Below are 25,962 nucleotides of genomic sequence, written 5' to 3' on the forward strand. Positions count from 1 at the left end.
ATTCTCAGCAGAGGAATTTGGCCAAATTAAGTGCACAACAAAAATTAAATATGACGGGGCTGTTTCACACTCTCACTGGTGACTTGGCTGAGACCATCACCTCACCGCACTTGAGAGACGGCTGAAACCTGAATTCGAACCCAGCTTCTCAGCTGTGTCGGCTTGGCGCCCTTCACATTCGAGCCACGTGGCCACTTCAAATTTTTATAGTTTTTTTTTTACGTTCAGAACGAAGCAAGGGTGTATGTTGACAATCGGTACTCACTGTGGCTTAAAATCCCAGAATACACACATGGGTTTCGCAGGTTTTAGAGACACGGCCTGAAACAAGACGAGAGAATAACTGCTTTATTGAATGACGCCAATGGGATTATGGTGTTTGATTTCGTTGCTTTTTTCATGCCCAGGTGTTGATGTCCGTGCCGTTTGCGAGCGGCGTACCTGAGTGACATGATGCAGCATGTACTGCACGGATGTTGATATCTCAGTTGGGGCCCCGCCAGGAACTCTGGGTAATCGCGTTGAAGATGAAACGACAGATGTTCCCAGAACTCTCTGCTCTCTCCTGGACATTTAACGGAATTTTTGATTTGACAAACATCGCGTTCAACTCGCGAATCAAAAAACACACTTTAATTTGTTCCCATTTTTTTCCCCCGCGACTCGGTTTTATAATGCGGTAACCCTTTAAGACAGACTCACCGTGTTCTGCCATCCTTGGTGAGGAACACGGGGCCCCTGCTGTACTGATGCAAGGCAGCGTCAGAGCCAAATAGAGCCGGAAGGCTGCTGTAATGAGCGTGAATGAAGGTAAGCGCTTCATGCCCTAGTTGCACACACATTCAACAACATCATCATCATCACCCCCAAGGATCACTGCTGTACGCAGGCTTCCCCCAAGCTGTCGCCATCCACAGCGGTTCTGAAATACAACAATCCAGCAGGCAAAGAAGCATGCGAGTCGATTGCATCGCCCCACCTCCGCGATTGACGTCCTCACCTGCACCTACCCTGATGAAATCTGCGTTGCAGGTTACTGGACATCAGTGGAAAAATAGCTTCATACCTTGTCGGATTCCTCCAGTTTCAAAACAAATATTCTGATTCTGCTCAAAGGGACTGCGTTCCAGGCTGCACTAGCATTGTGAGAACGATACGTGACCACGTTGCACCAATGCTCGACAATCATTCCCCATATAAACCAGACTGTTGGGGACAGGCACCGATAGCAGACGCCTATTCACGCTGGCCCGGCACACAAGGAAGCAGCATCGCCAGTACCATGCCCGGCCGCTATTGTCTCCCCCAATACAAAATGTTCACACACCACACCCGGTACTCGTTTAATGCTGAGTCAACCCTAGGGTAGACCCAGAAAGGTTCTGGCACAATTAGCCATCGATGTGAACCGTGGCGGCGAATCGAATGTAGGTCACTGGCTTCTTAGCGCAGGCACTGAAACACCACCACCACCACCAACAAGGACAAAACCCCCCCTATAGCCTTAACAAACTGTTGGGGCAAGCGCTGTTAGCAAGCACCTATGAAGGCCGCAACGGCACACGAGGGGGTGGGTGGCCTGCACGACGCCCCGCTGCCTTTGTCTCCCCAGTGGCGATGTTTACACACCACATCAGGCACTCATTTGAGGCTGAATTGACCTAGGGGAGGCCCAGCAACGGTTCAGATAATCGTCACGGGTGTTGTGCCGTGAGCGGCAATCGAACTCGGGTCGCCGGGTTCGTAACGCAGCGTAGTGCTAACCGCTACACGACGGCTACTCCCCCAGGACCACACAAACCAAAGACAAAGATCCCCCAAATAGCCTTAATAGCCTGCGGGGGCAAGTGTCGTTAGTGAGCACCCAGAAGCGCACCCACGCAAAAACAACGACACAGAAACACCCAAACAGAAACACCGAGGTGAGCGGTCTGCGCGAGAGAGATCCGTACCTGCGGATAGCAATCTCTCAACCTCTGCTGCGGGTATCTCGATCTGGTTGCTGCTCTGGCTTTCGGCTTCGTCACTGGGGTTGAAGACCACTCCGCTCACTCGCACGCCCTCCAGCTCCAAACGCTCAATGCGCAAATCTGAAAGCGTCAAACACAACGGCGCCTCCAATCACCGTGGCACGGCACGGACGCTGGGCACCTTAAAATATAAAAATAAATTATTCTAGATTTGAAGCTTGATACAGTAAATTTCAGCTGTTACGGTCCCACCTGATGACGGAGACTGGTGTTGCCTCCGAAACGTCGTGATTTATTATTTTATTTCTATTATTATTTATATTATTTATTTTCTTTTTTACCTACGTGACTTTACCGAAAAAAACCCAAGAGTAATACTAATTTTAAAAAAAATTTTTACGCGCATATTTCGTTCAGCTTCAGAGAGAGAGAGCATGATATTTTATCATTAATTCGCCCGCAGTATTAACCAGAGCGGCCTGCGGGATTTGAACCGTGAATCGGCGAACGAGCCACCGCCCCAAACTGTTGGTGCCGCATGCGAGGTCCTCACCGATGTTCTCCTCGCTGAGGGTGATGTTGAGCTTTTCGGACGACAGCGAGTCGGCCAACTGAAACGCGAACTTATCCAAACTCTCCACCACAGCCATCGGGCCGCCGCCGACCACCTGTACAGCAGACGCAAAAAAGACGAAGGTCCCCCGTATAGCCTTGCCAGACTGTTGGGGCAAGTGCCACTAGCGAGAAGCCTATGAAGGCAGCAACGGTACACGAGGGGGTGGGTGGCCAGCACCATGCCCGGCCGCCTTTGTCTCACCAGTGGCGATGTTTACACACCGCACCAGGTACTCATTTGAGGCTGAGTCGACCTAGGGGAGGCCCAGGACCGGTTCGGATCATCGTCACCGGTGTTGGGCCGTGAGCGGCAAATCGATCTCGGGTCGTCGGGTTCGAAGCGCAGCGCACTTACCGTTGCACGACCGCTCCCCACACACAGACACACACACACACGCGCGTACGCATGAACGCGTGTTGATTAAACCGCACACCGAGGGTCGATGAGCAACCGCTGTTTGACAAGGCACAGGTCATGTCCTCCATGGTGACCAGTCTCAGCACCCAGGCTCAGCTCCACGTTCGTAGTCACGGCTCAGCTTAGACTTGGTTTCCGGCTCCAGCGAGCCGGCTCTGAGCCAAGCACTCAACGTGAGCCGGCTCTGAGCACGGTCCCAGCAACGCGCGAGATTTCCACGAGGCCAGCCAGAGCCGAGCCACGGCCGAGTCGCTCGCGCGTATTCAAAAGCAACGGAGCGGCTCAAGCCAGAGCTGAGCCTCGAGCGTTCGAGGCTTAGCCAGAGCCGAGCCGCGACTGAGAAGAATACGGCCCTCGGTGTCGCCCCGTAGCGATGTCGCGGTGGCGCACGAGCACATCTCACAAAAAGCTCAACCTATCCGTACATGAACGCGAAACAAATGTGCAAGGGGTAATGTCTCGGCAATGGGCCCTCTTAAGAGAAGCGTTATTTGAGTTTCGAGTGAATTTGGCTGACCGGGTGAGAACTCGAGAGGCAAGGATCGTCTCATTTCCGAGACTGACAGCGGTGGGGGAGGGTACCGCCCATTTGAATGCGTTGAGCATTTCTGCTTTGGGCTGCTTACATTACATTTCCACCGAACTGCACTTCCACGGACGTTTCATTGCACTTGCAACGAAACAGTAACATCCTGAAGCCACGTGACTGGGCTGCACCTCCGATTAGAACGATTGGCTACGTACGGCGCGAAAGAAGTTCAACATGTCGACAACATACAAAGAAGAGAGCTGAGCTGGTACGGCTGAGCCCGTGGGCAACTCAACCGGGTTCTTGAGTGAAAGTGAATCGATGATCTCAGCGCGGCCACCAATCAGTGCATAGGAAAACGATCTCAATCAATGTGTTGCTGCGCTTAATTTGGCCAAATTCCAGCTGTGAGAATTAAAAATATCGGATTGTGCATCGTGCGATGAACATCACTCTCCATGGTGGGGTGGGGTGCGCTGGGTTGGAGATTGAACAACTCTGAAGCACTTTTCATCCAAATGAACCACATTCGAGTAATTGCTCATACCAAAAAGTAACGCATCAATTTCTCGCATCCTTTCCAAGAAATAGTGGTGCAACATGTACGTTGAACCGCGCTGATCGGAGGTGCACGTGTTAGAAATTGCATTATCGTTATTACTGCTCTGATAGCGCTGTTAGTTGCTGGCCATTTGACGATTTGGCTCATCTTCTTGGTTCTTTCGGTAAAGTCACGTAGAAGGGAAATAATAAAATAATAAAAATTAAACGTTTCGGCCACAACGCAAGCAGCCGTCCTCAGGTGAAGACCAGGTCTGTCGGGGAGACAGCGTCTGAATGACAGCTGTCTCCCCGACGCTGTCTCCCCGACAGACCTGATCTTCACCTGAGGACGGCTGCTTGCGTTGTGGCCGAAACGTCGTGAGAATTATTTTATTATGTTTTATTTTTATTATTTTATTACTTCCCTTCTACGTGACTTTACCGAAAGAACCAAGAAGATGAATCCCTGCAGTCACGAAAGCTTTAAATCGAGATTTGGCTCATTTTCAGTAACTTACGTGAACAACAACAACAAGACAAAATCCAAGGCGCACCTGCTCAATGCGCTGCCACTGCCCCGAGTTGTTCGGGGAGAGACAGCCGCTGGCGAGGGCCACAAAGCGGCCTGCCAGGTCGCCGGGGGCCCCGGTGTGGGGCCTTCCCTCCACCAGGCCCATGTCGGCCACGCTGCCCAGCAGCCGCGCGACGGCCAGCAGGTCGGCCGGAGCCAGCGCCACGCGGTCGCCCTCCATCGCCTGCAAGGCGGCCCCCAACAGCACGCCCGCCTCCGACGCGTTGGCGAGCGACTTGGTGCTGTTCAGCGCCAGGTAGTCAGACACCTGCGGGGAGGTGCGATCGGTTGGTCGTTTTGTCATCGGTGAGTCCGCTATGCCCCCCCCCCCCCAATCTCTAACTCCCTGCCCACGGCAACTCTGCCTGGGCACCGCTCCCTCACATCCCTCCTCTTCAATCCTGCGCCTTCACACCCCCTGCATTACTTCCAGTCTCTCCTTCTCTCCAGAGAATGAGTGAGTGTGTTAAGTGGGTGAGTGGGTGAGTGAGTGGGGAAGTGAGTTGGTGAGTGAGTTGGCGAGTGAGTGGATGAGTGAGTGTAGGAAATCCGATTACTGATGTTTGTCAATCCATTGATGGATGAAGGCTCTCCCCAAGTCCCCGCCATCTCTCACAACCCTGCGATGTTACTAGAAGACATTGCCGTTTGGCAAATGAAACTTTGCCAAATGCTGGGATGCAAGAAAAGTGCAAAAAAATGTGGACTGTGTGTGTGTATATTTAAAGTGTGGCACATTCCTGGACTGAACGCCCTTTATTCAGCATTGCCAACCAGTTCCTGGAAAGTAAAGCCGCACATCTGGCTTCAGGGAAACACGGCCAAGGGTAGAGGAAGGGGGAACAGGGAAGTGTTTTTTTCCATTCATTTGTTCTGTTAAACCATTTTGATTGCCTGCTTGGGCACGCTTGAGCTTCGTTTTCTCATTAGGCGCAATATAGTAACTCCTGAGCAGGAGATGCGCTAGGCTCAAGCACACAAAGCGAATGCGTAGGGCCCCGATTATGTTGAGTTGAATATAAAACGTAAAATATAGTTTCGTTTTATTTAAAGTGATTTGTTTACCATTCCTATACTTTGCACTCCTTATCGTGTTTTTGTGTTATTGTTGGTGTTGTTGTAGCGTTCTGACCTGCCCCTACTGGACATCTGTGAAACAAAAGCTTTCTAGGTAATCGGATTCCTCCGGTAATAAATAAATATTCAGATTCTGACGTCAAGTTGGACTTGGATGCGTGAAGAAATAGGGCGCATCAAATACCATCTCGAATTGAAATCTGAATAAACATCACCAGCTGATTAACACAACACCAGGCCAATTCATCTCTCTCACCTCGATATAGTCTGCATCTCTCTCATCTCATCTTACTACATCTCAAATGTATTTTCCTACATCTATATTATCTCACAGCATCCTCTATCTTTTGTCCATATCACTGCTGTCATAGCACTCAGAATTGTATAAATTTAAAGCCTCCCCCCCATTGGCTAGCACAGGGGTCGGAACACCGACATAACGAAAAGAAGGTAATTTTGTTTTCGAATTCGGTTTCTATAAAAAAAACTCAATATTTCAAGAGCCGCCATGCACGTGGTGAACACGAAAGTACTTGAGTACCATTAAAAAAATTTGGCTCGAGGGGCCGCGTTGCGAAACGCCATCTCCGATTTCAAACGACTCGGTGTGCAGCCCCCTTCCTGCAGGCGAAATCACTGGCGGGAGAGCTGATTGAGCCACGAAACGCCGAGACCCAGGGTTTCGAATATTGTTACTCTCTGGTTCTTTCGGTAAAGTCACGTAGATAGAAAGAATAATAAAAAAATACGACGTTTCGGTCGCAACACAAGCGTCCGTCATCATGTGACCAACACAAGCGTCCGTCACCGGGTGAGCTCACCTGATTACGGACGCTTGTGTTGCGACCGAAACGTCGGATTTTTTCTATCTATGTGACTTTACCGAAAGCACCAGAGAGTACGATTATTGCAGTCACGAAAGCTTCAAATCAATTTCGAATATTGGTTTCAGCTGCCTGTGGATTAAACCGTGTCCTCAAGTGTGATGAATTAATGGTCTCGATCGGCGGGCATTAACAAAAAAAAATTCATCTTCAAAACGCGTCTTTTTCTGCTTCTTCCCTCGCACTGCTCCACTTTGGAATTCCCTTTCGCCCTCATCATCGCCTCTTCACCCCCCCTCCCTTCCCGTGACGCTCTTAACAGTAATAAAATGTATCAATTGTAGGAACGAGTTTAACTCCTATCCAATACAACTTCGTGGGAGCGCTGTTCGTCCATGGCTGTCCTGACGTTTTGGGGCCTTTCTCTGCCAGTGCTCGAGCAAATTGTGTTTTAAAAAAAATCTATAACCGCGACGTTCGGATTTAACACACGCCCTGAAAGCGCCGCGAGAGTGATTTGCCACAAAAAAAAACGTGAACCCACCAGAGAGCCACCGATGAGACCGTTGAGTTTGGCAGCAAACGGCGTTTCGGACTCCGTAGCCAGCGCCTGGTAACTGTCGTAGGCACCTACAACGACCCAGTACACGCAGGATGATGTCAGGACAGACGGGAACATTTCGTTACCCTCGTGGCTCACAGCAAGAAGGCCCTAGGTTTGATTTCAGATCCGGACGCGTTTCTGCGTGGGACTTGTGTGTTCTCCCACTGTTCCGGCATGGGTCTTTTCTGGGTTTTTTCCACAGATAAAAAACGTACATTGTATCTCTGGGACGTTTTTGTCACTATCAAAAATGATGAAAAAGAAGAATAGGTTTTAACCCTTTCTGGAAATGAAACAAGTCTAAAGATGTTCAAACACTATATAGATACCTATTGCAAGGTAATCAAGTCTGCATTGACCACACATACTGATCATTATTGATGCATTGTCTTTGGAACTGATTGGCCTACACCACTGGCCAACATCTTAATGCTGATAAAGAATATTCGAGGCTGCGTCGACTTCACTGCACAAATATCACCCGTATAACCTGCACAGACGATTGAGGGCAAGTGCTCTTAATAGCAGCACTTATGAAGGCCGGCACGGTGGCACACGAGGGAGGGTGGGTGGCCAGCACTACACACGACCACCTTTGTCTCCCCTGTGGCGATGTTTACTCATTTGAGGGGGGCGGGGGCGGCAGAAATGGTTAAAATATTCGTCACCGATGTTGGCCGTGAGCGAGAATCGAACTCGCGTCGCCGGGTTCGTAGTGCAGCGCACTAACCGCTCCACCATTGCTCCCCATACGCAACCACCGTCGTTCACCAATAAGTGGCGGTGGAGTCACCACGGCGCCTGTGCCAGGCCAGGTGCACTTTGAAGCCACGTGAAGTGTCGAAGGCTCGCTGACAGGGTGTCACGGAACAGACCCAGCAGGTTGCCATGGGTCGACCGAACTGATACGACTGGCAGATTTACTGTGCAGACACTAACGCTCAAGCACACACACACACGTGCACACGCGTATTCAGCACACACACACACGCGCACGCACACACACGGACGGACGTTCGCGCGACGCACTCTGCCTGTACTCGCAGAGGAAGGGCTTCTTGTCGTCGCAGCTCGACACCTCCCAGCGGCCCGTGGCCGGGTGCAGTGCGGCGCAGCCCCCAGCACAAGCGCCCGCAGCGCCCCCAGCGCCGCCGCCGCCGCTCACGTTGTGGAAGGTCGACACGGAGCCGTCGGCCCAGGTCACGGTGACGGGCGGCGTTTGCCGGCGGGCACCGCCACCGCCGGCAAAGCCGATCACCGCTCCTGCTCCGGGCGTGGAATCTGACGCCGGAAGGTTTGGGGGGGGGAAGAAAGGAAACGGGGGGCTCACAAGCAGCGGGTTTACGCGCATCGCCAGCAGCTGCCTCGCAATATTTGCAGGAACTTCTTCTTTTTGACTTAAAGCTTTCGTGACTGCAGGAATTCATAGGTTCGTAGAAAATAACACAAATAATAAAAAACGACGACGTCTCGATCACAACACAAGCAATCGTCATCAGGAGAAAGAAAAAAGAGCGATGATGACGATTGATTGTGTTGTGATTGAAACGTCATAGTTTTTTGTTATTTTTGTTATTTTCTTTGAACCTATCTACGTGACTTTTACGGAAAGACCCAATAATATCATATTCTTCTTCTTTCGTACGACTGATGTAGATACAGGAAAAACCGCCACTTTTTTCAAATTTTCTTGCTGTGGATTTCACACCTGATGATGATTGCTTGTGTTGCAGTCGAAACGTCGTGAGACTTTTTATTGTTTAATATTTTTATTATTTTATTATTTCCCTTCTACGTGGCTTTACCGAAAGAACTAATAATATGAATTCCTGCAGTCACGAAAGCTTTAAGTCAAGATTTAGGCTCCTGTTCATTTCCTGATTTCCATACACGGGCGCAACATTGGGATCTACGGATGAGAGGTGCCGCCAACACCTCTCACGGCCCTGCGATGTAATCATCCGCCCAGCACCTGCGCATGAGCCGATGATTTCACCACCCCACTTCCCTGGCACGCACTCATCATGGGTGCGTTCCGTTCCTTGGCTGCCACTTTGTCGTCATATTCTTAGGTTTTTTCGGTAAAGTCACGTAGGTAAAACATCAAAATTAATAAAAATAAAATAAAGATCACGACGTTTCGGAGGCATTTTTTCATCAACGGTCCCATCGTCCCTGCCCGCGACATGTCCTGCCCAAAAGGCCACACACTTTTTAAAAAATTGTATTTCTATTTTCAGCAACAACACAACGGAAAATAGAACCGGAGTACGGTATACGTTGTCCAACGTTGATACGCTGGCAACACGCACACACACGCAACTTTTCTTAACAGTTTAACCTGCGTGTGTGCCTCACTCTCGATGGCATTCTACGCATGCGGCGCATGGATTATGCAACGCTCTCTAACGTAAGTATTCGTGGGCGTTTAATTTAACGTGTGTAATTTCAAGCATGCATGGCACATTGACATTGAACTATCGGTACACATCTTCTTGGTTCTTTCGGTAAAGTCACGTAGAAGGGAATAATAAAATAATAAAAATACAACATAATAAAATACAATTCTCACGACGTTTCGGCCACAATGCAAGCAGCCGTCCTCAGGTGAAGACCAGGTCAATCAGACGCTGTCTCCTCGACCAGGTCTATCAGACGCTGTCTCCTCGACAGACCTGGTCTTCACCTGAGGACGGCTGCTTGCGTTGTGGCCGAAACGTCGTGAGAATTATTTTATTATATTTTATTTTTATTATTTTATTATTTCCCTTCTACGTGACTTTACCGAAAGAACCAAGAAGATAAATCCCTGCAGTCACGAAAGCTTTAAATCGAAATTTATCGGTACACAGGTAAGGATCAAAGTTTCAAATCGAAATGTGCAAATGTGTCTGCTGTATCAAGCACTAATCTTCAGCGTCACGATGATTGTTTTAAAGCAAGATTAACGATGTGAAGGGAGGTAACGAGGCTCTTCCAAAACGTTGGCGCTGCAACGGCAAAGGCTTTGTGAGCTATTCCGATTCTTGTTCAAGGTGTCCCCCACCCCCACCACCCGCATACCTATGGGAACCTCATTTGCTAGTATAAATATGATAATTGTTTTTTTTACCCTTCTATCTGGCAACAAAACTGACACCTTTTTACAAGGAGTCATGTTTGCATAGACCACAATACCTGCAGTCATAATGCAAACAAAAGACGTAACTCTGATAATGTGCACTGTCCTTGAAGTTGATTGGTCCACACCCGAGACAGCTTTCCTTAGAGCCTCGTCTCACATGGGTTGGACCAGATGACGCCAAAAGGCGCACAACTCACAGACAATGCACCATCAGAGTATGAGAGCTCGGGGCAAGCATCTACACTATGGGAACCTCATTTGCCAGTAACAATATGACAATTGGTTGTTTACCCTTCTATCTGGCAACAAAACTGACACCGCGTACCGTTGCATTGGAGGACATGCTGGGAGATGCTCACGGAGCTCTCCACCTCCAGCTGACACAGGTCCCAGGAGAAGAGGAGCGACGAGTCGCTGGTGGCGTGGGGCGGTGCGCACGACGATGCCAGCGCGGCCACCTCGACCTCGCCCAGCTCGCGCCGCCACAGCCGCAGGTCGGTGAGGTTGCCGCTGAACGCCTCGTCGCGCTTGAACGCGCCGCCCAGGGAATCTTGCTCCTGTGAGGAGCGACGTCGATGACAACGATGATGATGATGATGACCATGGCGATAATGACGATGATGATGACGATGATGACGATGATGATGATGATGACGATGATAATGATGATGAAGATGATGATGACGACGACGATAATGATGACGATGATGACGACGACGACGATGATGATGATGATGACGACGATGATGATGACGACGATAATTATGATGATGACGACGATGAAGATGATGGTGACGACGACGATAATGACGATGATGACGACGACGACGATGATGATGAAGATGATGATGACGACGACGACGATGACGATGATGATGACGATGACGATGATGACGGCGATAATGACGATGATGATGCCAAAAAATGTTGATAACAACGATAATGACGATAATGACGATGATGATGACAAAAAATTTGATAACGACGATGATGACGGTGGTGATGATGGTGATGGTGGTAATGACGACAGTCAATGGAGCACGCAGATAAAAAATATAATGGTTGTATTTTTCTGGCGTCATTCATGCTTATTGCCTCCCACAACTGTTGTCCATTGATTATATATATCCGACAAATCCCATTTATAGCAACTGTCAAGCAGATGAAAACCCTCAGAAAATGGAATTGAACAAACAAAGCAAGAAATGGCACGAAAACTAAAGGCACAAAAACATTTCACAACAAGAGAAATTAGTCCATTCAGTCTCAACCCAGACTACAATCACAACTTCTTGAAACATGCCAAATTGTTTTCCCGGAATGAATGCCATTTCGTCAATTTGACCTTTCCCAATTTTTTTTTGTTATGAATGATGATGAAAAAAATATATATTTCCGTACGTCCAATATGTTGTGGTGCGTGAAAAACAAGATGACAATTGATACCATTTGCCAAAATATCTATCCTATCCAAAAACGAGGTGAAACAAAAGAGCTGGGTATCCTTTTTCGAATTAATATATTAATGACTTTAAGATGCAGTAAATCGATTGCAAGTTGAAATCAGATCCACGTGACAAATCCTGTACCATCGCAAGCACAGGTACGGCTCGTGTGGTTTAATTCCCACGCAGGGAAAATGCGACTAAAACTATGAAACCATTATATATTGTTTATTTTTTACAGGGTAAGGCCCGCTGAGCTTATATAGCTCTGTGGGCAGCGGGGGGCGGGGGGAGCGGGTGGGGTCTCCCACGCCTTGAAAACATTCGGTGGGCAAACAATTTTCATTCGCCACCTTTAGCCCCCAGTCCACATCTTTGTCGACACGGGATAGGAGCTAATTGCCTTCATTTTAACAGTCAAAAGTAAACATGTTAATGCGCACTCTTTACTATTGAGATGCTGTCTAGCGCAGTTTGCGCAATTGTTTTTAGTAATTTAAAAGCCCGATCGCTCAGTGGAGAGAGAAGCGTTAGCAGCAGCAGCAACCACTCCCTAAGGATAGACCAATTCCCCGAGCGACTGCTGCAAACGAGACTCATCCCGGCCTCTCGAGATCTCATCTGGGTTAAACACAAGCAAACCTGTCGAGTCTTAGGGGAACGCGGTTTGAACCAAGGGTGGCCAGGAGCCAGATTCGAACGCGGGGGGGGGGGGGGGGGGACCTCTCTCTCTGCGCGGTGCCAACTTCACCGTCTCTGACCTCCGAGCCACCCTGCCTGTCCCCTCCCACGCGTCCGCTGTCGTGACACGGCACGGATGCCAAGGCCTCCAACAAAAACTGCTGCACGTCCACCACCCACTACGCTTAAACAAAACAAAAAAATGTTTCGGAAAAAATAACACCAAATACACCGAGGAGTCTTTACGGTTATTTTTCTATAAAAAGTGTTCCGTATCAGCCAGTTTGCATTGTTACTTAGGAAACTTGCACACGACCGCTCGTGACGCGCTCGCACGCGCGCGCGTCACGAGCGCCGAAACGAGGCGCGCGCTTGCGCTCGGGGGAATTTTACTGAAAGTACGGGATTGGAAAAAAGTAAAACATAAATTTGTGTTTCAAAGGCTAACTCTGGGAGGAAGCCCAGGAGAGGCCCTTTCCTGCGATCATGACCCCCTTTGCCCCCCCCCCCTCCCGGCTACTTACGGAATGAGCCGCAGGTCTCCAGAGGGAAGTTCACGACTCGTTGCAATTTGTTGAAAGCCGTAATTTGTTGGCGGGCGTTAACCACGGGAAGAATGAGAAGAAGGAAAATAACTTTGATTTCATTCCCTCCCCCCCCCCCCCGTCGAATCATTATTTATTTCATCTCATTCTCATTTGTCTAGCGAGCGGGGATTTACTCTTGCTGCTGTTGGCCCGCTCTCGTTCAACAGCTTCAAAGGAAATCTCGAGTTATTCGCAATTGATGGGGGGGAGGGGTGGAAACAACCGTGTCCGTAATTAAACCTCGGTCGTACAAACGCACCGCATGTGCACACGGAAACAAATATATATTTGATAGTAACACGTGCGGTAGTGGGTCGATCGAATATAGGTTTCGTCATTCAAAGAACAAAAAAAAACTTTGTGCGATAACGCTGTAGGGAATAATTCATTCCCGCCGGTATTTAAAGATTTATGGCTTTCGTTGGCAAACAAGAAAAAAGAAACCCTCAAGTACTTGGGTGCCAGTTTCAGGGTCAAACCTGGAAAATCACCTACAGAGACAAGAACGGCGACGACGACGATGATGATGACGATGACGATGATGATGACGACGATGATGATGATGATGACGACGATGATGACGATGGTGATGATGACGACGATGATGGTGATGACGAAGATGACGACGATGATGATGACGACGACGACGATAATGATGACGACGACGATGACGATGATGATGATGACGATGATGACGACGATGATGATGACGATGATGATGATGATGACGATAATGTTGATGACGATGATGACGACGATGACAACAACGACGATGATGATGACGACGATGATGACGATGATGATAACGACGATGACGACAACGACGATGATGACGACGACGACGATGATGATGATGACGATGACGACGACGATGATGATGACGATGACGATGATGACGATGACGATGAAGATGACGATGACGATGAAGATAACGATGACGATGATGACGATGATGATGACGATGATGAGCATTCTTCGCATGCTTGCCGCACTCCGCCGAGGCGCCGGCGTTGACCTCTGACGTCAAGAAATTGCAACTTGTGCACTCAACGAAAGGTTGCGGCGCGCTCCTTTAGCTCACTGCTGGTGAAAGCTGCCCGAATGTTAATATCCTGCCGGCGAATTAACACTTTCAAGCGCTCGTCAGGTAACCCTGTGGACCTCGTCTCCAGGTGACGGCAGTGGGGGGGGGGGTCTCTCAACCCTCGCCCCCCAGTACACATCTCTGTGGACATGGGATAGGAGCTCAATTGCCTTAATTTTATCAGTTAAAAGTAAACATGGTTAATGTGCACTGTTTACTATTGAGATGCCGTCGAGAGTACGTTACGCTTTTTTGTGGCGTAGTAATTTAAAAAGCGTCATCGCTCAGTGGAGATAAGCATTATCTTGCGAGGATGGGTTAATACTGAATCTGAGACAGGCATTCGAACTCGCATAATTTGCATGTTAAGCTAAGCAGCGCTGCGTCCTACCCACTCGGCTACAGCCACTTCGCACAATTAAAGCTAAACCAAAAGTTTGTATTTTATCAGGTAAGGCCCATTGAGCTGCATAGTTCTTTTTCAGAAGCGACCTGACAGCTGAACGAAGTGGCTCATCTCGTGGCCATTCATAGCAGCCAAATACTCTAAACGTTTGTTTGTAAATGTGGAGGGAAACAAAACACAGAGGGACCCAGAGAAAAATACACGCGACCATGGGAAGTTAACCTGAGCGGCGCACACCCACCCACCTACCCACTCACTTACCCAGCCACCCACCCACCTACCCACTCACTTACCCACCTACCCACCCACCTACCCACCCACCCACCTACCCACTCACTTACCCAGCCACCCAGCCACCCACCTACCCACTCACTTACCCACCTACCCACCCACCTACCCACCCACCCACCTGCCCACTCACTTACCCAGCCACCCACCCACCTACCCACTCACTTACCCACCTACCCACCCACCTACCCACCCACCTACCCACCCACCCACCTACCCACCCACCCACCCACCTACCCACCCACCCACCTATCCACCCACCTACCCAGCTACCCACATACCCACCCACCTACCCACTCACCCACCTACCCACCCACCTACCCAGCTACCCACCTACCCACCCACCTACCCACTCACCCACCTTCCCACCTACCCAGCTACCCACCCACCCAGCTACCCATCCACCTACCCACCCACCTACCCACCCACCCACCTGCGCGATGATGAACACCCCTCCGCCGGCGATCTTGCTGCCCGTGTTGAGGCCGTGGCCGGACTCGCGCTTGGCACCGTCCACGTAGATGGCCCACGAGCCGTTGCGTCCGCCCCACGCGACACACACGTGGCGCCAGCGGCCGTCGGCCAGCGAGCGCAGCGGGCGATAGGGGCCGTGCTTGCCGTGCACGATGAGCGCCACCTGGAGCTCCTCGCCGGCGGCCGAGGGCACGTTGGCGCGCAGCTGGAAGGCGTTGGTGAAGTCGGGCGCGGCGTACGAGAAGAGGGTGAGGATTCCCGGCTGCGGGTCGAGGCACTGCACGCGCAGGCACGCGGTGACGGCGTCCAGGTCGGGCACGGGGACGTGCAGGCGAGCGAACTTCTTGTCGGTGCGCTCCGGGAACTCCAGCACGGGGACGCTGGGCGGCTCTGCGGAGGGAGACGCCAATGTTGCCCGCTTTATAAAGCGGTTCCCGACGGATGAGCGCAATTTCAACTGAAAATTGCGAAAGATCAGCGACGACTAACATTTCTTTTAGAAAAGTTCAACATCGCAAAATCGCGTACCAAGGCCACCGACGGAAGAGGCTTGGGAAGGGGGGCGTCCCGGCCTCCCCGAAGCGTCGGTGTCGCCGGGCACGGCCCAGCTGACCCGCGCCCCGATCCAGAGGGAGGGACGAGATCCCGGCGAGCCGCGCGGGCTCAGGAGTCGTGCCAGGGCCACGTTGTCTGCGGCCGAGGTGACACTGGCCAGGCGGCCGAAGCGGCGGTGGCATGCTCGCTCCGCCGCTGCCCATCGCTCTGGCCCCACCGTCTCCTCGTAGTGGGAGCCCAGGCGCGAAAATTGCGCGCCTGCGAAAGTGGAAAGTCGTTTTCGCGAGCTTTTCTTGCCTTGGCGCCGCGGTGATTGTCGTCGTTGTCGGGGGTGGGGGGGGGGAGGTTGTTCTACGACCGCCGTGGATTTCACGCATTGTAAGGGTTTTTTGCAGCGGGCAATGTTACGATTCGTAAAGAGATTTTTGTTGTTGTTGTTTTGGGTTAGGCCACTTTACGATCTGACCCACGAGTGTGTGTGTGCGCGCGTCGTGAACCCTTCTCCATTTTTTGTTAGATGTATTTGTTTCAACGAAGAAACCGTGAGAGAAACATTACCCCAAGAGATAGCGAACAAGACAAAGAAACGGCGAGTGGCATCAGAGTGATGACACCGGCCGGAGTGTCATGATAGCACTCTGAACTTGCGTCAACATTCCGTAAGAGCATGGGATCAGGCCGTCATAGGGCTCGCGGGACTACGTGGTGTCCAGTAGAGGGCAGCGTAGGAACGCATCCCTTGCAGGCTTCGCTTAACTCGTGGCGGTGCTCACACTACAACGCGTTTTCGCTATAACGCGGTTCTTACTTCCGGGAACACTTTTCACACGACGTGGAACGCGCCCCGCGGTACAACGCGGAACACGATGTAACGCGGAACGCGTTGTAACGGGCGTCAGGGTCGGGATCGCACCCACGTCCTCCTGTATACCAGGCTAGGTGGTTAACATCTCGCCACAGTGGTTCCCCATTATTGGCGAGGCCCCCAAATTTTTTATTTTCTGCGTAGGGCCCCCCATGGGCCTGCACCACCACTTGCCCGCGGGAGAGGCAATACTCTCCTCCACATCCATCGTTCAAAATCTGTGGTCTCTCTATGAATCCAAGGGCCAGAGCAGAAATCGGTACCACCAAAGGTAGCAAAGCATGAGTCGTACTTTTATATTCATGTGGCCAATAAGAGTGAATTTACTTGATAACCCACAAACGTCACCTAGTTATTGATTCATTCACCGTTATTGGCCAAATACAGTCAATGAATTGGAACCAACTGAAGTTATGCAACATCTCCGATTTCCACATCTCCAATTAGCACGGTTGGCGACGTACGGTGCAAAGGAAGTTCAACGTACATACAATCGGTGGTACCGACAAATTAAATTTGGTCTGGGCATACAGACTAAACAATTCCCTCTTTGCTCATGATCACAACCGCCCCCCCCCCCCCTCTTCTGCCCAGCACATCTGCCCAGATGGAGTAATGGAACTCATCACGTAGATGCGTCTGGTCGTTATACATTTGAGGTGTGGAACACCAGCCCGTTTAATGCAACATTACACAGCCAGCTTTGCATAATGTCTACGGCGTGTTCAGCGTTAATATGCAGCACTACGATGTACCTCACTCACCACTTACCCCCCACCACCACCACACACATCCCAAGACCCTAACACCTCCGGCTATAACCCGAGGGCAGATTTATTGCGATGAAAAGTCAGGTCTCACCGGAGCTTGTGTGAACGCAGGTAAACTGGAACACCTTGGGGCGCGGGAGGGGGGAATGAGATGCGAGTTATTTAGCAATGCAAATGTACTCAAGTCATCATCAGTAGAATGGCACCTATGGTGATCCGTCTATAGATATCCCACGGAAATACTATGGAGACATTTGCCAAGGGGATTTTCAACGTTTCATTTCAAAGCTTTGAAAGTGTCTCCCACATTCTCCTGTGTATGAGCCGTCACTTCAATCACAATATCCAATCGCCTGCTATCAACGAGGGCCATTGCCTTAAACGTCGCCTATTTTGCTATTTCTTGTCAGCTTTTAGGCCACTATTATTGCTACGTATGGTGCGAATGAAGTTCTACATACACACGAATGTGTTTAGCTTGGCCAACGCAGTTTCACAAAGCGCGTCGATTGAAAGGATGGGCTATATACATGAATGGGGTAACTATAAATAAATATAACTATATTTATAACTATAAATCGATAACCACGCATGATATAATTAACGGAGGAAAACCGAATTAAGGACTTATCGGCCCCGCCACAATATTTATGCCTTTACCACGTTAACCGATCACGGCCCATGTACAAAATTAAGTCGTTATACACGCTTCGCGCTTCTGATTATTGTTCAAGCACGTCCCAGGTCGAGGCGGTGTGTGTGAAAGGGCACCCCCTGTGGCAGCTGCCCCTGTGCGACACAAGATGACCCTGCATCTGGCCTGCAAGCGGGCATCAGTCTTGCCAATATGGGGCGATGCTTGCTGTGTGTACTGTACTGTAATCCCAACCGCGTAATTTGCGACTAAATTTATCGAGTTCGGATGATGACGCAGCACATGATGGCCTGCTCTTTTTTAATGATGCCACGTGATCATTCAACTGGCCACAAACGATAGCTCAACGAAATGGCTTATCATCATGTGTAAATGTATAGCAGCCACATACTCAAAACGCATGTTGATTCTGAATGTGGAGGGGAAAACCGTAGGACCCTGAGAGACATCAACACGACCACGGGGAGAGAGACACGAAAACTCCAAATATACAGCAGTCGTCAGGATTGGGATCGAACCCACGACCTCCTGTATACCAGGCGAGGTAGTTAACATCTTTCCAAAATACCCTCAGTATAGGGGCTCTGTAAGAGCTCCCTGTCTGTGGTGGAGGCCCTTCTGCCAGCAGTAGCGCAAGTAGGAAATTGCAGGGCTGCTCCTTTACTCATTTTTTTTTACCATTGCAAGCAAACGGAGCGAGCAAAACTGAACAATCGAGATGGTAAAAAAAAACATCGATTGTTGAATCGAATCTTGACCTCGGATCCTGGCAGTTCATGGAATAGCTTGACAGGGGGTAGCTGGGGGATGGGTGAATAGCGGAAGGTTAAGGGGTCAAACGCGACATGCCTAATACCTATGTAAATGAGAATTCTCAGCTTAGACTCACTTGGAATAAGGCGAGCGTGATGGTGGCACATCCCGGGAGCAGTGACATCCTGAAACCCAAAGGAGCACACGCATTCTCAAGGTCACCACCACCATCATTATAATTGTCGTCATAGAAAGGGCCCTTTATTCCTGAAGAACACAGTGATACCCAGCTGTATTTATTTATATTTGCGTCCGCTGCGTGGAAGATCATCATCATCAGCAGCAGCAGCAGTCATGGGCAATCAACTGTTGGATGGAGACCTCCCCAACCCACCACCAGCCTCTCACAATCGTGCGATGTAATAATTCACCCGGCAGCGCCTTCACTCGAACTGATGTCATTGCGTCAGTTGATGTCATCTCGGGCACCTTCTATCACTTGGCCAGCGCTCGGTTATTCCTCTTGACAACCGACAATAATCCCGCCACAGCGGCTCATAGCTCAGATTATTTTCAGATGACATAGCTCAATAATTAATTTCACTCTGGAGGGTAAAAGTGGTGAATAACCGGCTGTTATGCAACACACCATTTTGTTGGTGTTGCTACAGAAATAAAAGGCAGGTGGCAGGCAGTAAGGGCTGAGGACACAGGCCCCCTGTCTCTGCAAACAAAGTTTTTCCTCGAAGGCTTAGGGAAGCGGCTGATGAACTTTTACGAAAGAAGAAGCTAAAATATTGCTTTCTCATGAAATCTTGATTCTCTGATTCCCATCTCTCGTGCCAATTATATCCACAGAAAATTATTGAAAATGCGTGTTTTGCTTTTTTTCTGCAGGAAACTGCACGGGGGTAATCAAATGTTGGCAATTTTCAAAATTACAACAGCCACTTAGAATACGAGTGTATGGTGGGGGCTAGGGGAAAGGGGGGGGGGGCTGGGGGAACTGAAGTGAACACATTTCATCCTCTCGTGTAAAATGCTTAGTCAACATAGCTGCCGGTGACATGCCATTATGCGCCGAAAGAGAGAGAGAGAGAAAGACCCCTTTGCTAACTTATGATTTAATTTTACGTTAGCAGATGAACGACAAACAACCGGAATAAATCACACGTATTATTTACAGCTTACCTTTTAAAGACGGATGGCTCTTTATGCGTGTACCGTCCAGAGAGAAAGAGAGAGGGTGAGAGTGGAACGAGCCCTCAGCAAGAGAACTTGCCCGTAGCATCAGCAGCCGCGGCAATAGTTGTACATTATTACTGCACGCAAAAGACGCAACGTTGATGACGATTCCGGATTTCGGTGGCCAGTCATGTCTCCGAACTCCTTGCGGAAATATCCACCGACGGGGTGGACTGATGAACCAAAAAAAAAAGAGCTTGTGATTGATTCAGAAAAAAAACAGACCCACCCGCGAATAAATTGTATAGTAAGATTTTTTTTAATAAACAATAATACGACTACATATCACGCCTTGAAAACTCCATAACTACAAACGGGACTACAACGGCGGGGCTTACTTACACAAGCCCCCTGGCTTTAGACACGAACTACTAGCACCAGCTACGGGAGAGGAGGGTGACAAGCATTCAGTGTTGGGGCGGGGGGGGGGGTTGTGGCGTTGTTGGGGAGGAGGAGGAGGTGGTGGGTGGTGGGTGTTCAGATTTTTTTGTAGAAACCGTAACCCGTTCCCAGAGCACAGCCCTTTCACATGGTAATGAAAGCCATCAATCCAGGGTGGCGTTGCATTCCGTCTCCAAACAGCGGTCTTAATGAGCGAGATACGGCAGAGAGACGAGAGAGATGGTCATGGACACAGATGTTTGCCCACAGAATGTGTGTGTGTTCGGGTTTATTTAAATATATATATTCCCGTCCCATTTTGTTGGCTCTAAAGATGTGAACAGCACAAAGACAAACGCCATCAGGCTGAAAGTTTGCTTGACTTTGCAGAAAGTTGAATTACACTTTAATGGCTTGATGTAACAATCCAGGTAGATCGCTGTCCGTGCAAAAGAGACAATGTTTCATGTGTCTCGACGGGCCCCCTGTTTTATCTCCCGGTGAAATGAAATATATTACTGCTACGGGAAAGACCGGCGCTTCGTGGACATGCGCTCTTCATTACGATCACCCTCAGCCATCCTCAATCCACTGCTAGATGAAGGCCTCACCAACCCTTCGCCATCTCTCATGCGGTCCTGTGATGTAATATCCCACGTGGCATCCAACCTGACACGAGCTGATTTAATCGCTCCGTCTCTCTCGTGAACTGCGTTCTGTGTTTGTTTACGGATGTGTACGGCGTATGCACGTCTTTGCTGTGGATGGATGCATTTACCTAGACCAGTACGGATAGTTAATAACGCCTAATTAGAATATTGTATATTGTTACTAATAATCTACATTGATTATGCACAGGCCCTTTGTCAATCCACTGGCGGATGAAGGCATCCCCATGCAATGTCGGCCGTACTTGACCATACTTCACCACTCCGGTCAGTGTGGGTTGGTCAAGTCGGTAAGGACCAGGGCCAGTTCAGATGTCACTTGCCACTGATGTTAGCCGTGGCCGGGAATCAACTCTCAAGTCCGCCGAGATCGTAGTGCATTGTGTAGAAGTATTGTCAAACAATCCGCATGACCGACAGCGTGGGGAAGCCTTCATCCAACAGCGCACTGACAATGCGTTCTCAATAAACCTTGTGTATGACCAATACGCAATGTAAAAAATATGTGTCAGTCGTCGCAGATGGCTGATTCAATATCAAGACATCTGATTATAGATTTTAGTGTTCGCTGCAGAAACATATCACCACCCCCGCCCATCCAGAACGTTTCAGGGTCTCGATTGTGAGCGTCTCGAGTGGCTGTAGTGGTTCGAGGTGGCTCGTAGCACGATCTATGTATCCACTGGCGTGTACGAAGCCCTGTATAAGTAGTGCGGTCATAACAGCGAAATAACACGTGTTTACAAGAGCGCCCGAGACGAAGATCGTCTTGTACGAGGCACACATAGAAAAGGAACATAATTTAGCCTCGGGGAAATGACTCGAACATGTGGGATAGGTTTTACAAAAACAATAATACACATTTTCCTCGGATCGAGCCCCTCATTTTAAAAGCAAATTTCGAGGCGCGTTACGGAATAACGGCAAATTGCAATGCGGCGATGTAGGGCGCAGAAGCACGCGGCATTAACACGATGAAACAAAACGATATGTCCTGACATTAACACGTGAATTATTCTGGGTAGAAATGCTTTTGGTTTCCTTCTTCTTCGTGTGCCGCCAGGTACTTCGTGCCAAAAGTTTGTTGCGACGCAGGTGAATTCAGGGTCACCCCATTGTATGAAGTACATTTGGCAGAAGGTGCTTAGAATTGCGTATAATTGTTACCATCACCGCCACCACCACCACCACCACGACAATCATTGCCATTATTATCACCCCCAGTACTGTCATCATCATCGTAACCACTTCTGCCATGATCATCGTAATTATCATCACCGCTACTCAACACCGTCACCATCATTATCGCCACCCCCATCACTATCGCCACTGTGATCATTATCACCACCACCACCAATGCCACCACCATGGTAATTTTTTTTATTTCGCACCTCCGATTAACACTGTTTGCAACGTACTGTGCGAAAGAAGTTCAACATACACACATCATCGTAACAACCACCACCACCACCATCATCACTACGATCTTAGCTCATCGGTGTGACGTTTCTTTGACGTGGAGACAAATGTGTTGCCGCACTGCATTGCACGCCAGCAATCGGCGAGCGGATCCGCGCGCCTGATGCCGCTAATTGCGCCGCTGACACGCAAGAAGGCCGTGCCGGGCGTGCAGATGAGACGCACGGCAGTTCATTGTGCCCGCCGGAGCTGTCGGGGCCGACGGGGAGTGGAAGCGACGAGGCCGTAGCCCACGCGAAGCACAGCGTGGGTCCCGGCTCGGATTCGCATATATAAAAAAAAACAAGGTTAGAGCAGGGGTCGTCGCCCGAGCAACCACGCACACAGCAGCAGCAGCGGCGGCATCATCCTCGCAGCATCACCAAACCACTCGCAGTACAGGTCTAAAAAAATTAACCCGTAAAAACTAAGTTTTTCACTATAAATCCTTTATATGCGTGGCGGCTAGAGTCCTCTCGTCCTCTGGCTTGAGATGGCTGCCACCTATGGGTCAGATGATTGCCTGCCACCATCAAGCAATTGGTAATTAAATATAAAAAAAGAATTCCTAAAATGTTGAAAATGTTGGAATTTTTTTTCACAAAATAAATTGTCACGCACAACGAGTCTGTGTGCAAAATGTCAGCTCGATTGGATCACGGGAAGTGGGTTAAAAAACGACCGAAAGATTTGCAGGGTCGTAAGCGTGCAAGCAAGCAAGCAAGTGAACTTAATATAAAGGATTAAAAAAAAAATTACTGCGTGTGATAGTACTGCGTTGGCAGTGGTGTCCAAGCACAAATGACGGGCAGATGTCTCTCTGCGATGAAGAAAGGCCATTGCCCGAATCGTGGAACCTTTTTATATATCTTAGGGCAGTGCTATTGACGAAAGTGTTTGCGTGTGCATTATATGTGAATGAAGCACGTATTCTAAGCTCGATTATATATGTATTGCATGTATTGGACAGGCGTCATCAATAACCACGCAGCCGTGGTCAATCCGCTGCTGAGGTGAAGGCCTTCCCAGCCCCGTCGAGATATTTCACGATCTTGCGATGTAACATCCACCGATCTCGTGCACGACACACGCGAGCTTATTTAATCGCTCCATCTCCTTAGAGGCAGCCGTCCTGCCGGGCGCGTTCCGTCTCTTGGCTGCTGTGACCCCACTCGATATTCTTGACCAGCCTGCTCAAATGTAATGCACGTGTACGGTCATGCATATCGTTATCATTCACGGCCCTGTGTTCATCCACTGCTGGATGAAGGTGGTTGTTTGACCATACTTCGCTACGCTGGTCAATGCGGGGTGCACAACATGATTATATATTAGTGTACGGTACAATAATAACAATAATTGCCATGATTATTACTATAACTGATACTTTATATATATGTTAGGCCACGTATGTTGTCCAGGTGCATTCACGTTGATCAGTGTGTGGAAACACCTCTTGTGGAGTATAAGGGTGTCCCTTCCAAAGGCACCGGAGGAGAATTGATGGGCGCAATGCACAATGCCAGAGAGCCACGCTGCGCGCCTGACTGCGGGAGATAAGAGTCCTCACGCTTTGTCACAAATAAAGCGCCGCACGCGATAGTTGAAAACCATTCTGCAGAGCATACGCGTGTTTGTGTATGCACATATGCGGCGTGGAGCGGTGGTGCGGCAATGGGTAGCGCACGGTGCCCGTGCTGTGATCCCGGCCAACCGAGTAAGATTTCCAGCCACGGCTGACATGGGTGGCGAGTGATAATTATCTAAAGCGGTCCTGGACTCCCACCGCACCCCTCTAACCCCTCCACCCCCGTCGCAATCAATCCCCAATGACCAGCGTGGTGAAGTATGGTCATGCAATCCCCATGACCAACACGGTGTGAGGAGGCCTCCATCCAACAGTCGATTTTAGAAATTATGTAATTTTTGTTTATATAGCTTCATTTTGGTACTGTCTATGGGTATATAGTTCAAAAGCACGCACGTTCGAAATGACCCTGGCCAGAATTATTTGACAATTCTCGCCCCACGCTCGTAATTTGACAACCTGTCCTGGTTCAGGGCAACTATTTGATTCAAGCGAGGATTATTGTTACATTACGATAAGTAGTGGCGCCTCCAATGAAGGCAGACGGTGACGTGAACCTATTACAAACATGTACATCTGTAAGTTTGAAAAAACCCTTCCATGCACAATATTCGATGTGTGGATAATAAGTTGGAGTCATCGATATAAATCGACAAAAAGACGTATTTCACCACCACCACCACAGTGCATTTATTGCGGCTCTTGACAATCCATCACATGGCCATAGTGTGGTTAATGCTGGGAATATCGTGACAAGACAGGGGAAGAGAACACGGGGCTGGTAAGTAAGCGTCGTTAGATATGAACGGGCAGAACAGCGGCTGTGCAGGGTAGGGCACGTGCGCACTCATCGCTGATGAAGGCCGATTGGGAAGAGAAGACCTAAGTAAGACCCGTTGGTGGGACACTGTCACTGTAGACCAGGGGTCAGCACAACCAAAATAACAAGAAGAGACTTTTTTTTTATTCGTTAAAGAACTCGATATTTCAAGAGCGGCGATGCAACGTGACTGCGAGACGGCCGCCTTTAATGCATACGAAGCAGCGATTCTTAAAGAGCCACACGCGTCTCCAGATGCCGGAGGTTGCCGACCCCTGGGGTAGCCCTTCAAGGTCGTTGCGTTGTCAACTGTGCAGCAACTGCGGGGCTGGCGGAGGGTGGCTATATATTTTTTGTTTATCCGACATATGGTCATCATCATCATATCACGCACTTTTGTATCTCCAGGCGAGAACCCATTGAGGCAAAACGTCACTTTTTATAAGGGTGACCTGGTCCTACATGCCGACAATAAACAATCGTGTAGACTAATTGAATCTTCCCCCGCAGCAATATTCCAGTTGGAAGGGTTTTTTGGGCAATGGCATTTCGTGGCTTCTGTGCCTCATACACAAGAGCTTCGTATAATTACTCGCTCAGTCGGCAAATTAACCACGCCATGGAACGGCATTGCCGAGTCGTAAAAAATAATCGGCCACCTTGCACCGTGAAAGTAATGCGACAATTATACATAACATGCGGCTATATAATTCTAGATTGTGAGCATTTCCATTAACACGTGTCGAACATAGCGAATGGTCGTTGCGTGATGTTTCGGCGGTGCAATTGGTTTGTGAGCACACGGGACTTGCAAGGCAGAGATTGCCGGTTCGATTTCCCGGCGCGGCAGTCGAAAGAATAGTCCAGGTTTCTTAAAGCACCCCCCCCCCCCCACTCCACCACCGCCTCTGTCCACCCCGCAGTTAAACAAGGGCTCCATCAGAGTTTGTCGATTGGTGGGTGG

The 25,962-nt window shown here is 49.5% G+C and overlaps 1 protein-coding gene across 3 annotated transcripts in view; it reads right to left on the reverse strand.

Moving 5' to 3' along the window:
• The window catches only part of LOC133341753 (adhesion G-protein coupled receptor D2-like), an 82,067-nt gene extending 61,608 nt beyond the window's left edge, over nt 1-20,459 (reverse strand). For 2 of the 3 annotated variants that reach the window (XM_061550435.1, XM_061550437.1), the window contains exons 1-14: nt 20,030-20,456; nt 18,975-19,023; nt 17,522-17,555; nt 15,769-16,053; nt 15,200-15,630; nt 10,601-10,832; nt 8,181-8,432; nt 7,092-7,177; nt 4,630-4,914; nt 2,524-2,638; nt 1,953-2,090; nt 703-826; nt 442-565; nt 266-321 (exon numbers count right to left, since the gene is read on the reverse strand). In XM_061550435.1, coding sequence (XP_061406419.1) covers nt 266-321; nt 442-565; nt 703-826; nt 1,953-2,090; nt 2,524-2,638; nt 4,630-4,914; nt 7,092-7,177; nt 8,181-8,432; nt 10,601-10,832; nt 15,200-15,630; nt 15,769-16,053; nt 17,522-17,555; nt 18,975-19,022 — 2,210 coding nt within the window. In that variant the 5' untranslated portion in view covers nt 19,023; nt 20,030-20,456. Of the gene's footprint in view, nt 1-265; nt 322-441; nt 566-702; nt 827-1,952; nt 2,091-2,523; nt 2,639-4,629; nt 4,915-7,091; nt 7,178-8,180; nt 8,433-10,600; nt 10,833-15,199; nt 15,631-15,768; nt 16,054-17,521; nt 17,556-18,974; nt 19,024-20,029 lie in introns of all 3 variants that reach the window. The other variant, XM_061550436.1, reaches the window with a different exon arrangement.
• Nucleotides 20,460-25,962: the final 5,503 nt, after the last annotated feature.

The sequence above is a fragment of the Lethenteron reissneri genome, chromosome 12, assembly GCF_015708825.2.
Source record: "Lethenteron reissneri isolate LAM-NWPU_2019-01 chromosome 12, ASM1570882v1, whole genome shotgun sequence".
In the NCBI taxonomy this organism is placed as follows: domain Eukaryota; kingdom Metazoa; phylum Chordata; class Hyperoartia; order Petromyzontiformes; family Petromyzontidae; genus Lethenteron; species Lethenteron reissneri.